Source organism: Lonchura striata, chromosome 7, assembly GCF_046129695.1.
Source record: "Lonchura striata isolate bLonStr1 chromosome 7, bLonStr1.mat, whole genome shotgun sequence".
In the NCBI taxonomy this organism is placed as follows: Eukaryota; Metazoa; Chordata; class Aves; order Passeriformes; family Estrildidae; genus Lonchura; species Lonchura striata.
The window spans coordinates 26,257,802-26,275,022 of record NC_134609.1 but is presented as its reverse complement, the minus strand read 5'-3'; the positions used below and the strand labels follow the sequence as shown (position 1 = coordinate 26,275,022).

At 36.5% G+C, this 17,221-nt stretch overlaps 1 protein-coding gene across 1 annotated transcript in view; it reads left to right on the top strand.

Moving 5' to 3' along the window:
* The window catches only part of PDZD8 (PDZ domain containing 8), a 51,809-nt gene that overhangs the window by 18,993 nt on the left and 15,595 nt on the right, over positions 1–17,221 (top strand). The window contains exon 3 of the mRNA XM_031505283.2: positions 1,919–2,021. Coding sequence (XP_031361143.2) covers positions 1,919–2,021 — 103 coding nt within the window. The remainder of the gene's footprint in view (positions 1–1,918; positions 2,022–17,221) is intronic.

The window sequence follows — 17,221 nt, the reverse complement described above, 5'->3', positions numbered from 1 at the left end:
TTGAAAGAAAAATTTAATTTGCTTATAAATTAATGAAAGGATGGGAACTTTGGTGTAAAGAAATAATAAGGAATATATCTGGCAAGTCTTTATCTGACCTGTAGAAAAAACTCAAGTTTTCAAAAAGTACAATGCTCTCAAAGAACTTAATTATTGTAAAAATGCTGTTATCTGTAATTATCTTAAAACTTTTAAGAAAAAGGGAAAAACAAAGCAACATTCTGTTAAATTTTGACTTTGTCTCATTGTAATCAAGAAACACTGTGAAAAAATTAACAAAGGTAAAAAAAACTCTGATTTTATTAGGCAAGAATACACTTCCAAAACTGTGCCCTCAAGTGAGCACTTTTCAATCTGTGGGATATAGATATCTCTTTAATATATATTCATATATAATAATGTTAATCTTTATGTGCAGCACCTTTCTTTGCAAATTAATGGAGATACTGTTCGAACAAAAATTTTCTTAGTGTAGCAGAAGTTAAAATTTTGCCTTTGTCTTTCTGAACTTGGAAACTGAGCTCCAAACTTCTAGCATGATGAGCTCTTTGAAATGTAACTGTGTAGTTTGGCTGTCCTGTAATGTGTTTGTTCACCTTACACCAGGTTAGGAGGTGCTGTTGACCTGCTGTAAGGTGAAATCTCAATATGGCTCTTTGTTTTGCTAGCGCTTTATGTTGCAGTTCTGGCTAAAAATTGTTCTATTCCTGTTTTGAGCTGTCTTACTGCTTGTTTTTCTATCCAGTATAGCAAAATAGCTCCTGTGCTGATATTTTAGAGCAGCCACAAGTGCCCCTGAAAAATTCCCTAAGAGTATGTCTAAGTGAGCAGAAGCAAACTTGAGAGCTATCACAGTTAGGGAGGTGTTTACCCTCAGGTTGTCTTAATTTTACCAGTTCTGATTATTGTGAAATAATAGCTTCAATAGCTTTACTTCATTTTCAAAGGATGTTTATTACAAATCTCCACATCTGAAAGATGAGACTTTTTTTTATTATAAATATTTAACCTAGAAACATTATTTAACAATGTCAAGATAAACAGAGAAAATTGACATGTTTTTCTGACAGCTTTTGTCTGTATCACCTAAAGAGTTGTACAACACATGGACAATCACAAATAAGATACTTGAGATGAAAGCTTAGAAATTGTTCTTGTCAAATGTGTATAGAAACTTTAGGAGGGATTAAAATATAACAGCTCTTTTGAATGAGTAAGGTTTATTTGAAGTTTTTATTCCAAACTATTTATCTGCTTCCAGCTACTGTGAGATAAGCTGTGAACAACTTGATTGCTGTTCTATAGCCTAAAGTTTATAGTCTGCGTTCTTTTTTCTTTTCTAGTGCTAATACCTGTCTGAAAAGCTTTGTAGCCTTCTGGAATAGGGTATCGTCCATGAAGAACCACTCTTTGTTATAAATGCTACAAAAATCACAGATAAGAGGATCCCAGTTTAGTGAAATACAAATATAAAGTCAGTAAATTGACTTTAATCTACAATAGCCCTCTCTTAAACCAACAAGAGCTTCACATTGTGATATTTAAGACTAAAGTGGAAGACTCTGGTGGCTCTTGTTGCTCTTCTTAAAATAAAACAAAAGCCCTTTATGGGGAAATGCCAATTTAACACTTTATTTAAAAACAAACCAACCCCCACCCCCAAAAAAAAGTCAACTCAAAACAAACCCTTAGATAAAAATTCTGTTTTTTAAAAAATATACTTTTGGAGTTCTTCCACTAGAGGGTAGCAGTGTCTTTCCTTTGGTTTAATTCTGTGCCTGTGCAATCTGTTCTCTCTGGACTTCTACGTATGCACATAGGTAATAATAGTGTATAGATGAGGAATAGGGAATTTAATTTGATATCTGGGGTATATGTAATGATATCACAGTTCTTACCATAGGCTTTTCTATTTCAGGTTACTGGTATTTGGATCCTATGAAAGAGAAACAAATGTTCATTGCACAATGGAGCTGAGCAGTAATGTTTGGGAAGAAAAATCAAGAAGTTCTATTAAAACGGTAAAAAAAAGGGTGTCATCTTTGCATATTGTGCTTTGTTTTATGCACTTGATACATTGTCTAGAAAGTATGTCTTTAGGCAATTAAATGGATGACATTACAGAAAAAGCCAAACCAAACCAGTTATTTACTCTTTAGTCCCCTGGCAGATGACCTTGCATGGATAACATCACGTTCAGTTCTCACAGCTGTGCTTGAAACTGTACCTGGTTTGAATATACATCCAGCTCTCCAGCTGCATTAAACAAATAGTGGAAAATATGCATTTATAGTCCTGTTATATTTGGGTGGGACAGTGTTTAGAAAGCAGTAAGATTCACCTGTCCTGTCTGGCCAGTATTGTAAGGTAGTGTTTTACTAATTATTGCACTTGATTACAGGAGTTTAGCAGCATACAGCCTGGAGATTGCCTGCCTATTTTTTGTGTGTGAGGGTGAGAATGACCTTTTTCTATTTCTTCAAAGAAGTGTGATTTATGAAAGAGCTTTTCAGTTTCACATTAGAGGGATATTGTGTTAGTAATCAAATTGAATTGGGCTTGTGCTGAGCATTAAGTAGTGTGCTTATTGAAGAAAACCCCCCCAAAGCTTTAAAAGGACTTCATCTCGTGTAAAGAAATCACTGGAACAAAAATTCCTGTCCTGAGTTTTACCCTCTGCTGAGTACACTAACTTAAGCCTTTGCCTTCTTTACGCCTGACTGGAGTTGTGTTTGGAGACCAGCATTGTTTTCCACTGCAGCAGCAAGAATCCAGAATTTCAACATCTCATTCAGTTTTCCACCATTAAATTCCACTTTGCTTTGGGTCTAAAATCCTTGTAAGAAATGCTGGGATACTTGTTTTCGGCTTACTGTATATTATTTTTGCCAGAAAGGGAGTATGGCTGAGCAACACCTGTGTATGGAATCATCCACAAATCTGCAGGGTTACTGCTCTGGCAGTGAAGGTGGCAATGCATTATTTACCAGTGCACTCCTCAAGACAAATTAGTGTGTGATTATTTTTAGAGGTTGAGTAGAACACATTCTTTTGCACTCTAACAGAGAGGAAAAACGCACTGCAGACACTGTGGCACTGATGTGTTTGTGACAGCAGATGGCAGTAAAGGAGTGAGGAGTGAGGGTGGAATGGCTTCTTTTAAAACTATGGAAAAGTGCTCACGGAGAGGCTCTCAAAAACTCATCTTCTGTGTCAGTATCTAAAGTGAAATGGCAGGTTTTTAAATGAAATGGCAATTTTAAAAAAATATTCTGTTTTTGGAAATCTGGCCCTCAATGTACAGAGGGTTTTCTATGCATCCATGGTGCAGTCATTCATTCAGTGTGTTCAAACTGCCAGAGCAGAGACTCCTTCCTTTGGGTTGCTGCATCTCGAGCTCAGCTGGCACTGAAGAATTCACTGTGCCCAACCACCTTGAACTTGAGGCCCCTGGAATGGTGGCCTGGTTTCAAGATGCTGCTTTTGAAATCTCAATATGGGACAATATGGAAACTGAAAATTAACAACTTGCAGAGCTACTTTTTGGTTCTCAATTTATATTCAACAGATGCAGCAAAATCATAGAAATCTCTTTTCCCTAGGAAGTCTGCTAAGTTACAAAATGTTAGGATTTCTCACTGAGTGACTAGAGTACTTTCAAAGGTCCTCAACAGAATAGGAAGTGTTGCTTACATATTTAGCATGGGAACTTTGTTATTTTCAGAAATATTAACTGTGGTAGTAGTTAAATAGTAAGTTATAATGAAAAAAAATGTGTTATTTTTCCAAACAAAAAGTTTACTTCTATCCTTAGTTGTGATTATTAGCCTTAATGCAATATTATCCATGAGGCAGCTGATGGCAATACTTAATATCTTTTTTATATTAAATCCTTATTGTGATGGTCACATGTGCAGTACTTGAGATGAAGTTAGAATGAATAACAACTTCAGAAACTACAAAAGAGAAGTAACAGACAAAGTTGTAGTGAAAAGTTACACATTCTGGTTTAACAGGGTCTTATTTATACAAGCCTCACAAAGGCATGACAATACATCCCCTGATTCAGACTGTGTTTTACAATGTTCCTGAGGAAAATTCTCATAACTTTTTATACTTTCTGACATTTTCATTCTTTGTATTGTGTTAGTAGTAGAGATAAAAGACTAGACAGGTTTAATACTTTGTAATGAATTTTGGGAAGACTTTAATCTGATCCCAGAATTTATGGAACATTAGTAGATGTCACAATTGATTTTGAAAAAAGATGCTGTGTTATTGAATATATCTGGAGCATTATTGAAGTGTCTGTTACAATACAAAGGTGTCTCACGCTTATGTTTGTCAAATCAAACATGAGTAAGACTTCAGAGAGTGATTTTGCACATTCCCATGTGAAACATGTAAACATCCTTAAATACCTTAAGTAGTAGTGCATGCTGTTGGAATTAAGGTTAATCAGTGCATTGCTGTGTAAAAGTGATGTATGGCTAGGATGCAGTAATTAGCATTAACAGCATTGGATTGCCAGACAGGTGTTCTGTGGTTAAATAATGAGATGTCTCTAAACAATGAGATACATGCTTGTAGATATGAAGTGGAAGCTATGTCATAAATGTGATGGGCGTGTCCACTGGACTGCAGTACCAGGTTGATTTCTACAACCAAAAAAATTGTTCTATTTTCCCTTGGAGCACATCTGTTCAGAGTGAACCCTGGGTCCTTGGTGAGACTCTTTACCAGTGTCAGCACATCTTGTGTAGAGTTGTGAAAGAACAGAATGATTTCGCAGCAAAAATAAACATTTATTTAATTATAAAAGGAAAATAGTCTGCTTTCTGTAGAACTGGCAGAAGAATGGACATGGAGATGAACTTGAAGTATGAGTAGCAGAGACCTGAGGTAGCTTTGTAAGTACCCTGTGCATTGACTGCTCATGGATGCTGGTGCTTGTCTCTGGATTTGCCTCTAGAGAAGAATGACTCAAGTGCAGTTGTATTGAAGTGAGAATCTTGTTTCTTTTCAACTGCTCTGCAAATCTTTGTAGTCATGTTACTTTTATCTACACTGATTTTTCTAATAAAGATTAAGTAGTTTTCTAGAAATTGTAGAAACTATTGCAAAGAGATTGGTATCTTCTGATAATCTTATACATATGTAAACTGTAAATGGTTTGTGCTCTTTATTGGTTGTAAGAATCCAAACTAATGGGGAGAGGTCCTCCACTGCACACCAAAATATATCTGTTCCAACTTTTCTCTTAAAGCCTTTTTTATAGAAATTCAGGAGCAAAAGAGAACCATTATTGATCATGAAATAAATTACATAATCCAAGAAAAATTTGAGGGGACAATTTTAAACCTTGGTGTCAGCTATGTTGTCTGAGGTGGTACTGTAAGAATAGCCATGTGTTCATATTTCTCCCCAATTTCTTTTTTCTACAGGCAGTAAGTCTTGGGGCTTTTTTATTGCTGGTAGGGCTTTTCATTATGATGTTTTGAAATTCCTTCTATAAATATTAATTTTAGCAATACTGAAACTGGATTTCATATTCTGTAAAGTAAAAATTTCCATCTAAAATGCCACGTCTGGTACCCCATAGGATTCACTCTTGCAGCAGTTGTCTCAGAAGCACACAAATATCTCCTGAAGTAATCTAATAATAGAAAGAATTAAAGAATTAAGATTAGCATCCCAGTGCTTTTTTATGACTATGCTTGATGTTTTCTTCAGTTCATTCTGAATATTGTGATCAGTGCTGGACTAACTCAAGGGTAGGACCTGTAACACCATCTTTCAATCTTGCACTATAAAAAAAAGCAATATTTCTGAGCTTTTTGTAAAATTAAATTTCCTTTATCAGGGATTAGGGGAAACTTCAAGGTATTCCAGTACCTTAACATATGAATCTAAAATGAAAAATAATGTAAATCAAATCCAGCACCTTCTAAAATGAGTTGCCTGAAGGTCCTAAACTATAATGTCAAAATTTAAAGCAACTGTGAAATGTTAATTTGTGAATACATGGAGTTAAATGCCTCACAGTTGGCATTTCACTGTGCTTATTTAACAGCCTGCCATTTCAGCATTTAATCCTATCAAAAGAAAGAAGGAGGATTAAAGCAAGAAAAGCTTTTTGAAAATGTCACTTTTTATGAAAATTCATGATCTTGTAAAACTTGGTAATATTTGTAAATACAATGGGGAATAGTTCTGAGATTTGTGCCTTACATAATATTCTGTAATCTGTCTTTCAAATAAACTTGAAGGCCATCAGGATATTTTCAGTTTCATCCTAAACATTTAAGCTTTTTGACTTGGGGCTTCAGAAAGCTTTACTGTGATTTAATGAACAACCTTCTGTGAAAATACACTGTAGTTCTTTATTACTTAGAAACTGTTGAATATGAACATTAAAAAAAAAAACCAAAAAACACTGACAGCAGGGTTTATTTCAGTGTATATTAGGACAGTTCTTTAGAGCCCAATTCTTTCAGTCCCAGCCTGACGTGGAACTTCTTACTTGCTCATCAGAAGCTGTCTTGTGCTGCATCCTGGCCATGAACACCATTGCTGTGGCAGGCAGAAAGTAGAGCTTGCTCCACTCTGGCATTTGTTAGCAGAGAGTATTAAATGCAACACGTGTATCCAAGTCTGGGGCTTCCCTTTCCTTTTTCTCCCTTTGTTCAGATTTAACACTGATTTTCCCTGGAGTGCTACAGATATTGACTGCTTGCAACAAATCTGACTCGCTGAGCCTCAAATTTAAAATAGTAGATGAAAAGAAAATGGTGTGAGGAAAAGCTGTGCTGAGCAGTGCTTAGTGCTCTCTGTGTTCTTGCATTTCCCCATCCCCAGCTCTTAATCTGAAAATTGCCAGCAAGGCTGATTCATGGTCCTTGGATTTTAGGAGTTCTGCAACCAGATACTTGTATAGTGAAATAAGTTTGATTTGAAGCCACCTAATTCCAGTTGGAATCTCCATTAGATTTTGTAGCCAAGTTGTTTGGCAGATGCCATTGGTGATATTGTCTATCCAGCTGAGGTTTTCCAAGCTGATTTTTGCAAGGTGTTGACCTCTGAGAACATAGCAGTGACCTCCTGATTAATCAGAGAGTCATTAAAGAGGCTCCAGCCTTTTAGTTGGTTATGTTGGGTGAATTGTCCTTGGTAAGACTTTTCTGTATGACTGTTCTAGGACAAAAGCTACATGAAACTTCAGGCTTACTAAGCGTTAGTTCTGTCCTCTTTTTTACAGAGCTGATCTGAAAAGAAATCCACATTTTGCTGTGTTTATACTCACGGATTACCAACCGGTAGTAGAGATTCTATGACTTACCTTTTAGTTGGCTATTTTATGTATCATCCTGATAGTACCCAGTTTGACTGTCAGTTGTAAGCTTTTCTTGTCATACTTTTAAATGTACTGGTTCATATTTAAAGATATTTAACTATTAAGTAAAGAGTAAATTATACCTTTTCCTTAGAAATGCTTGTAAAAGTGAAGACTGTTTCAGAGTGTCACCAGATGTGGCGCTGGTGACTTTTTTTCCCTGTTCTTGTCACCTGTTCTGTAACTGGTCCAAAGACTGAATGCAGTAAAGAGCTTTAAGTAGGTTTTACAGCAGCTGTCTTTCTCATTTGCAAAGAAATTGATTTACAGTGATAGCTGATCTTGCTAAATAGATAGCTGATGCAGGAAAGCTAACTTTGTTTGTATAAACAGTATGGCTTATTGTAAGAGAGATAACAGTGTTTTATTGACCAGAGTATACAAAGTGGTTCCTGGGTAATTCAGTATTGCTGGAATGACTTTATCTTTTTTTTTTTTTTTGTTACATCCTATTGCAAAGTTGTATGATGAGCTGGCAGCTTGGAGGCTGCCTCACGTGGCTGAAGTGGAAGGGGAGGCACTTAAACACATATCTTCATCCACCTTTGGGAAAATAAGCTATTTCTGTTCTCATTGGTTTTTAGCTTGTTTTTGTCTTCAGCCCTCCAGTTTACTTTTAAAATATATTTTCTTTGCTAACTTTGTAATAGTTAGCCTTTTCCTAATGTAGGGGGGGTTTATTTCAGATTAAGGGGCTGGGGTCTTACTGAAGAGGTAGTAACTGGATTGGAGCTAATTTACTCATGTGTATGGATTTTAGTGATGCTGCAATGTTTCCCTACCAAATCAAGACCTCATCAAGCTGGGCAGGTTGACAGCTGTTTTCCTTCCATTAGTGAACAGTTAAGTCTCCCAGAATAATGAAGAAGAGGAGTCTGTGCTTGAATGTGTAATTGCTGAACAGAAACATTTTCCAGAGAGAAAGCCTGGGGGTGGGTGAAAAGTTGTGGAAAAGGGGCTCATGGCTGTGAGTAAAAATCTTGTTAAGAAGTAGCAAGGTATTGGCACTTGGTGCTCACAAACTCTCCTAAAACCAGTTATCTCCCAACATCTGTGTGAGATGTGTGCAGGTTTGACACATCAGAGTTGCAGAGTTGTTCTTTTCTGACTGCAAGTCCCTCAGTGGGAACTTGTCTGAGTGTTATTGCCACGAGCAGTTCATCATCTGGAAGTTCATCTTGCAGTTAAGAGAAAATTACATTGGAGTTTCTGCAGATTGTCAAAGGATAGGCAAGTGCTTGTAGCTGTCACAGAAAAGCTGAGTTTCACTTCTGCCTTTCAGGAATCTGATATTGTCCTTGCTTCCAAGCATAAATATCTCACCTGTTTATAGACTTGGAGTGCATTAATAACTACCCAGAAGACCATACAAGGAATCTGAGCTGCTTAGTTCTGGTTCGTTTTTTTTGTTTAGTTAATGTTAGTTGATGTCTAGTCATTTTAAATTTTATGGTTCAAGTGTCAAAATACAGGCATAAAATGTACTGATTGACTGCAAAGAAAGCCTTTAATTTTGTGGGAGGAATTACTTATTCTGAGTGCAGTCTAATGTATTGTGACTATTTTTATGAAGTCAAATGCTTTAAGTAGTTCAGATTCTTGAACTCAAGGTAATGCAGTGTTGTTACATGTGTCACATCTTGCCTCCCTAGAATATAATTATTAACTGAACCTTATCTCAAATCAACTGTTTATATTTTTTCTTCCTTTCTCCCTCTTCAATCACAAGCTGAACCAGAAATAAGGTGCTTGTCTCAGTGTTACAAGTCTCTTCTAGGTCTGGTGGAGCTCAACACATGGAGGCCACGCAGAGTGAATGAGAACAGTGATGTATTTATATTGTTATAATTTTCAGTGATTGCTGCATTAGCCGTGACTGTGGCTATTCTCTGTCTGTAGACTAGCAGGAGCAGGATCTCACTTTGTAGGCAAAAGTGAATATTAAGATAATTATCAGTGCAAGATAAGTGATTCTTATTGGTGACCAAGCATCCTAAAAATTATTTCCATAATTTAAAAAAAAATTTATAAGCAAAAATCTCCTCAGACAAGTGCAGTGCATGTTCTTCCAGAGCTCTGTAATGATGACAGAGAGCAATAAAGAGAATAATGTGAGTGGGCAGTGCAGCAATTGTCCTGGAAAAGCCTTGGGGATCAAACCTGGAATTGCCAATTCTTGTCATACAAATGAAATGACTAAAAGGTCACCTGGTGTATTAAGGTTAGAGGGAGCAGAGTGATGCTCTGCAAAGGCCACCTGCAGATCAGAAGTGATAAGGAGTAAATAATCATTAGAAAATGGAGCATTTCCCTTAATGCAATCAGTAAAGGCTGTCTCTGTCAGAGTTTGGGTGAAATAAATAGAATTTATGAACTATGAGTGTCTTCACAGATACTTTACCCAAAAGTCAGTATATTCAGATCTATACTTCTGTCATCTCTTTCCATTTTTAGTTGCTTAGTTTGGAACAAATATCATGTCTGTGCACCCTCAGATCCATTTGATATTAATCAAAGCTTTAGATTTTTCTTGGCTGAAGGAAAGAAGAAAAACCTAATTCCTTAAAGACCTGAGACAGATATACAGAAATATTTTTCATGTGTTTTGTTTGTTGGGTTTTTTTTAATTATAAAAGCCACCTGCAAGCATATATATTGTAAATATGCATATGCACTTTTTATGTTTAAGTTGTGCATATAAGTACATGCACTTTATATATAATGAAAAACATCAGTTGCTCTGTTTCAGTTGAATATATATGAACAGCAAGTTGACCATGCATTAAAAAAAAATGTAAATACTTGCAAATACAGTATGTGACCCTTGAGAAACTGGAATTGACTCGCCTGAAGTTCATCAGCAGAGTCAAGAAAGAACAAAGTTTAGAGAGCAATTGCAGAAATCTGTTTCTAGGTTCCACAGTAGTTAAATCACACATCTGTGGGAATATATCAGGAATAGTCTGTGCAGCAGCTTGTAAACTAAAAACAACCACTTTACATAACAATGTGAGCTACATGTGAAGGGAGCATAGGATTATAGTGTTCAGAACTTCTAATGCAAACAAGCATGTGACTCATCTCCACTGTAAATCTCCCCCTTTCAAACCAGTGATTTGCACTGGTTTAAATCAGATGCATGTTTACAGTAGGATTTCATTGGACTAGTTAAGTTAAATGTATAACAAGTAACTTGCTTAAGTCACAAACTGCTGTTCAGTCATTTCTGTGAAATGTGGAGTCCAATTCTGTTTGAGCTGTACAGTCTGTTCTTGGGGACTGTGAAACACACCAATGTGACAGTCTATTTCTGGATTCAAGACTTGTGTATAGACTGTAGATCAAGTTCTCTCTATGAACATGTACATATAAATAAATGAAAAAAAGTTGGGGAAACAGATGTGCATTTTGCAAGCAAAGTGGACAGCGGGTGCTTAGGCTGCCCCATTAGAGCGGTATGGCCTCGGGGCTGAGACCTTGCTGGGCTCTGCTTCTGGAGCACTCCCATCAGGATTGGCATTAGCACCACTGCTGACGCAGCTTCCTCTGCAGGGAATGCACTTGGTGTGTTCCAGGAGCAGGAGCACTTCCAAACGCAAATCCAAGCACAGGAGGTGGGGACCATGGGGAGCTCTGGCTCAAGAGCACACGGCTGGCCTGAGCTGAGAAGCTGTGTCTGTGCACAGCAGTGAGGAAGAGCAAACAGTGACTGTCAGCTTGGTGCAGGAGACCATGGGCACCAGTTCTGCTGCATAAACAGAGGGCAGAGGAAGTAGGACAAGAATAACACTGCCAGCAAAGCCAGCTCATGGGAGTAGAGTAGCTGTGAATATTTAGCTAGTATGGAATCTTTAAAGTGCCTGATTAATGTATGTCATTTACAGGTTTGCAAAACTCCCAGGAAATTTGTGGTTGTACGACCAGAAACATTCAGCAGAAAAGTTGGCTTGATTCCAAGCATTTTTTTTTTATCATTATATGTAGTATAAAAGAAGATTAAAATGGTATCTGGACAAGGTATCTGAGTCGAGTCAGTAATTTAGAATGGAAGGGACCTCTGGAAGTAATCTGCTTCCAGCTCTAACCAAGTCAGTTCCAGGCTGGTTCAGACCATTTTCCTGTGCTCATTGATAAAAAAGTCTTTTTTCTTCAAATTGTATTTTCAATTTGGTAAATAGTACATGACAGACTATGCTGTTACATAGGGAGGGGAGAGGAGCAGAGCTATCTCAGTTCAACTAGTTAAATAAAAATAATTCACAAAAATACCAATTTAGTCTTCAGACTAGCCTAAGAATGTATCTGTAGGGATGGCTTCAGATGGAATAAACTTTCTTTGTCTAGCAGGCAGTCCAGTCTGGAGGCAGTTTTACCCTAAAAACTCTTAATTAAATTACATCAAGATTATATCTGAGGTACAGACCTGCTGGAGAGAGGAAATAATGCTAGACTTCTTCATTTTGGCTACAACAGGTGTTTAGCCAAAACATGGGAACATCTATGATGGATTTTTACTCCATACAAAACAATATTTGAGAAAATAATTCATTTTTTTAAACAAGTTTTTTGCCAATCTTGATAAACATTTGTATTTCCACTGGAGTTCTTGATGCTTTTTCTTTTGGAAGAGAATCTGAAATAAGAAGTATTCTAAAAATGTTTGTAATAACTAGGAGCAAACTCTTGGCTGCTGTTGTGAGCAGAAGCATTCAGATTCTTGCCAATTGATGTGTAGAAGTGGATGAGGAACCAAAAGTCTTGGTTGCATATGATTGAGGTAACCAAGAGTTGTAATTAATTCCTGAGCTTTAAAAATAGCTGCTAGGAGGAAGAGATTTTATGACAGGTCATTAAAGCAATATCATATCTAGTAATTGTAATGAAAATAAAAGAGATTTACCAGAAAATTAAGAACCTGATCCTCACTAAGAAGAAAAAAATTTACTTCTAAAGAGATTTGTTTGTTTCTGAATTTGTTTTAACAGATGGAAGTAGTAACTTATAAAGACACTGGAAATGTGTCCTGGACGCAATACACGCTTCTCTGCACATTCAGAAATAATTTAGTGGAGCAAAGGTTCTTTTTTGATTTTGCCAAATCCTCAACCTAGTGTATAACTCTTCAAATGCTGAGGCAGGTATTTAAATCTACAATAGAAAAGACTCAAGGAATGCTGCTGTGACTGCAGCAAAAACATGATAGGGAAAAATGCTGTGTGGGTCTTGACAGATTTTTTCCTGGGACTTCTTTTCAGCAAAGCAGTGATAGAATGGGAGAGCTGCAAGAAAATTCCTTTCTCTTCTCTTTTGTCCATACCAGAAACAAATCTTTGAGATTCTTCTTTTTGAAAGCTAGGTTCTTTTTTTCTTGCAATGTGCTTTCCTGATGATTGATTTCTATCAGTCCTACAGATTACTAGGTAAGTTTCAAGTGTTCTGTATTGACAAATGCAAAGTGCAGGAGTATAAATTTCTACTGCCAATAGAACAGATTGATTTTTTTTTTTTTTTTAAGTGGAATCTCTCTTGAGGCAGCAGCATAAACCCAGAATAGGAGAGCAGTGGTTAATTTGTCATTACTGAGAAGTGAAAATTTTGCAAGTAAGTCATGAACTTGAAGTGTACAGTCATGTCTTTATGAATCTATAGGTATCATGCATTTCTATATAGCATTTATTAAGGAAGGAATAGCAGTTGAGAGTGCTGAATGAGCAGGCAGCCAGTAACTGCCAGTTGGTCAGAAATACTTAATGCAATGGCTTCTGTAAGGGAGAGCGTGTGGCTGATATGCAATGTGCACTGTAGATGCAGACAAGCTTTTTTTGAGTTTCTATCATTTCACCTCTTCCCCAGCATATCTTTAGTTCCATTTTTAAGTATCACTCCCATTTGTCTTGAATACTCTGTAATGTGAATGTTGTCTAGTGGCCTTATCCAGTGTATAGATTTTTTAAAATTGGTTATTGTTAATAGTGCAATTTTTTGTTAAGAATTTTTTGAAAAATCATATTTTAGCCATGCTGCTTTAAGGTTTGTGTGTCAACTGAATGAGTGTCATTGAAATCTGCAGGCATAATTTTGATACCCATTTCAAAGTGTCTCATTGCTCGTTGAAAAAGTCTCATCTTTGTATTACTTTAGCTATGTCTCCTCTTTTTATATTTGAGTGTCTGTATACCTGTGCAAAGTTTTTGGTTTTTTTTAAGAAAGCACAGTTATTTGTAAAATAGTTTGAACTTCTGTTGGAAAAGAGTTTACCCAGGCAGAGACTTAAACCAAGAAGGTGGCCTCTAGCTTGGCTCTAGTCCTCGTTAGTGTCCCTCAGAGCTTCACTACTTGTATGAGTTTTTTTAAGTTGTATTTATTTCTCATGCATTGTGTGGTGTTGACAAATCCTTTGTTCAATTTTCAATTAAATGAGTGAGTTGTGAATTCTTTGGGGAAGGTGATTGGCCACAGTCCCACACAAGCCGGGTTTCTGGTGGCAGAGGAGAGAAGCAGGAAAGGGAAACAAAGAGATGTCGGGCTATGAAAGCTGGTGGGTGCTTTGCAGAGAGCTGCAGCAAGCCCAGGTAAAAAGCTCAGGCTTTCTGTGGGCTGAGGTGGCTCTCAGGTCCCACACCTCAGGGACAACTCCCCAGCAGTCCTGCTGCCATGGTGTCCACGGTGCTGCTGTGGGGCCACCCTGTCCCCATCAGGGCTGGCTTTACCCCTGTGACCACAGCTCTGGCAGCTGCCCTGGAGAAGGGCCTGCAAATAAAGTAGATATTCTCCATGGTAGCAAGCACTTCACTCTCTGTGTAGTAAAACCATAGCTCTATCAATAATTATTGACTCAATAATTTCAATAATTATTAATGACTCATTAGGTGATGTTATCATTATATTCTGATTATGATCCTTGCATGCCATTTTTAACCTTGGACTGCTTTCTTTCAAAATAGTGTTTCAACTCAGAAATGTGTCTTTGTATGAAAATGGTAAAAAATCAATGATGTTTCTGCTAAAAGCATCTAAATTGCACTTAACTTTTATGTTTGTCTGACTTAACAGCATAGATTTACCTACCTGAGGCTTAATTACTTTGCAATGTTCTTGATCAAATGGTGTTAAAGTATGTAAGTCACAGGCTGGTTTTGTGAACTTCAGGAATTCATGAAGAAGGGCAAGCTCTGCATGGTGAACACACGTTTATGCATTATGATTTTCTTCTGGTAGAGCTCCTAAGGAAATAAAATAATTATAGTTTTACTTTTTTAGCTCCCAAGTTGTCTTTTTCTTTCTTTTTCATGCGAAAAAGGCAATTCCCTTCTTAATATATTGTAATATATGCGTGATTGTCTCTACCAAAATGTAACACTGTACACAAATAATTGAAATTTATCAATTTTAAGTTAAATCCAAACTACATGGTTTCATGTAGTTAATGTGAATTAATTAAGTTTTATTAATCAGAGGTCAAGGGAGTGAGAAAATTAGAAGTGTTTTGCCATCATAATGCAGCTATGGATTTACTAACAGTAACTTATTTTCCAGTCCAGCTCTGATTTTATTTTTTCCATCTCCAATCTCATTTCCCTTCCCATCTCTATATATACAGTCTTTCTACCCCTTTATTTTTTTCTCCCTAAACCCTGACTGAATATAATTTTTCTGGTAGGTTTTTTGTATGTTGTATAGTTTATAAGAAATACTAAACTCTAGTGGGAGGAAAGTAGCTGGATAATGTTGGGAGCAAGCTGATGATTAAATTTGTAATTTTGTATCCTGAAGCTTTGCTATTGGGAATTTTGTTGGGTTTACTCTTCTTTTTACTGTGAGGTATTTCATCATTCATCACATTGCACATTGTTTTTTTCTATAGAGTCCTAATGTCTTAAGCCTGTAGATTTTAAAATGAAATATTTTTACAAGTATCACTTTAAAAGAGAAACCTCAGACTTTTGAATACTTGGTATTGAATGTGCCAATTATGAACAATGACCTTTTTTTGAGCTGTTTCACCAATGCCCTTACAGTGATGATCAAAAAAGTGCAGTACTGTGGTCTGAACCGAGTATTCAAATTACTTCAAAAGTTTTTATTAACTTCTTGGATGCAATTTGCTTTTTCTTTTATAATAAGGGTCATTGAAATTATTAAGTAAGCTGAATTATTCCTACCTTCTTCAGTATAGCTTTTTGTTAAAGTTAGATTTGTTTCTCAAGCCTTGTATGGTATTGACTAATCCTTGTTTGAATTTTCAATTTAACGAGTGAGTTCTGAATTCTTTGGAAGAGGTAATTGGTCACAGTCCCAAGCAAGCTGGGTTTCTGGTGACAGAAGAGAGAAGGGGAAAAGGGAAGTAGAAAGATGTTGCTTTATGAAATCTCGTACGTATTTTTCACATATATTTCACCAACTATCAATAAAATATGTTGCTAATTTAAAAATAATAGAGCATAAAACCAGAGTGTATGAAGTTATAGTGAGTGCTGAAGTAACAGAAGTTTTTAAGCTTGACATAATTTCCTATTCATTCTTTCACTTAGCTTACAAAAGAGAGATGAGGAAATGGTATATATTACTTCCCTGAGCAGAAGGTATTGAAAAAAAAAAGGGTCAGAAGGAATGAACTTTTACTTCCACTATGAGTGGAAGCAGTGGTCCGCTTCTCTTGTAACTTTTTTGGGGTTTACTCCTAATAAACTGTTTCTGAAAGAATATTTCTTTTTATCTCTTTTACATGCTTAGTGCTAGTGGTTTGAGATCTAAAATCAGTTTCTGGAGAAGACATGGTTACACAAATTGCTTTCTTGTCATTGAGCTGACTATAGAGAAAGGAAATCCCACTTTTATATTAGGCAGTTATGGTCACGTTGGTTGAGTGAAGAGGACATTGAAGACAAAGATCCCTTCTATGAAAAGTTCAGATGTTTGGATTTTTATAAAGCATTTTTAGAAGCTCAGTTGCAAAGCTGGCTTGAATGTGGATTCCAATTTACAGCTAACATTTTGTTTTTAAAGCATTCCTTGAATCTATTTGGAATTGATTTTTATGTGTATTTAAAAATAATCTGGATTATTTTTCAAGTGCAGAGAAGCTAGAGCTGGGTATTGATTTTTTTTTTTTTTTTTGTAAAGTGAATTGTCAGTATTTGAGTTGATGTAAAGATATTTTCAGTTTAATAGTTGTGGCAATTTTTATAAGTGATGGTCGTCGGTAACAGAATGAAAATCTGGTTTCTAGGTGTGCTGTTGTCTTGGTGCTACTAATTAGATGTGACATTGAGCTGCTGTTTCACTGCCTGCCAGGGACTTGTGCCCTATAACCATAAATAAATTTATTTGATTGATTTGATGTGATGTGTTCAACAAAATAACCAGAAATAGATGTATGGTCATGGAAACCTTTACTGGTTGTATAGTTGTGTGTTTGTACTGCAGCGTTTTGTCCAGAATTTAATTGAAAACAACTCAGTGTGGTTTGGCTGCCTTTCTAGGTACAGAAAGATTATTATACAGAAAACCTTGGCCTTCTTGCAGCAATTACTTGGAATAAGTTAAATATAAATCCTCATTTCTTCTGGCCATGTTTTAACATAGGATTTCAGAAAAGTGTTGGTCTGGTTTTACCGGGCAAAGGGTGGGGTTGGGGCTTGTATGGAACAGGAACTTCATTTTGGTACAGATGGGTCTTCTATTTAATCTCTGAAGAGCTGTTAAGATCACGAATCATTTTACTACATCTGCTTTAGTTCCTTTGGGCTTAGCTCGTTCAGTGGGAATGTGGGAGTCTGAACACTCAGTGGGTCACACAGGATATTATTCAGGCTTGTGCTTTGCTTT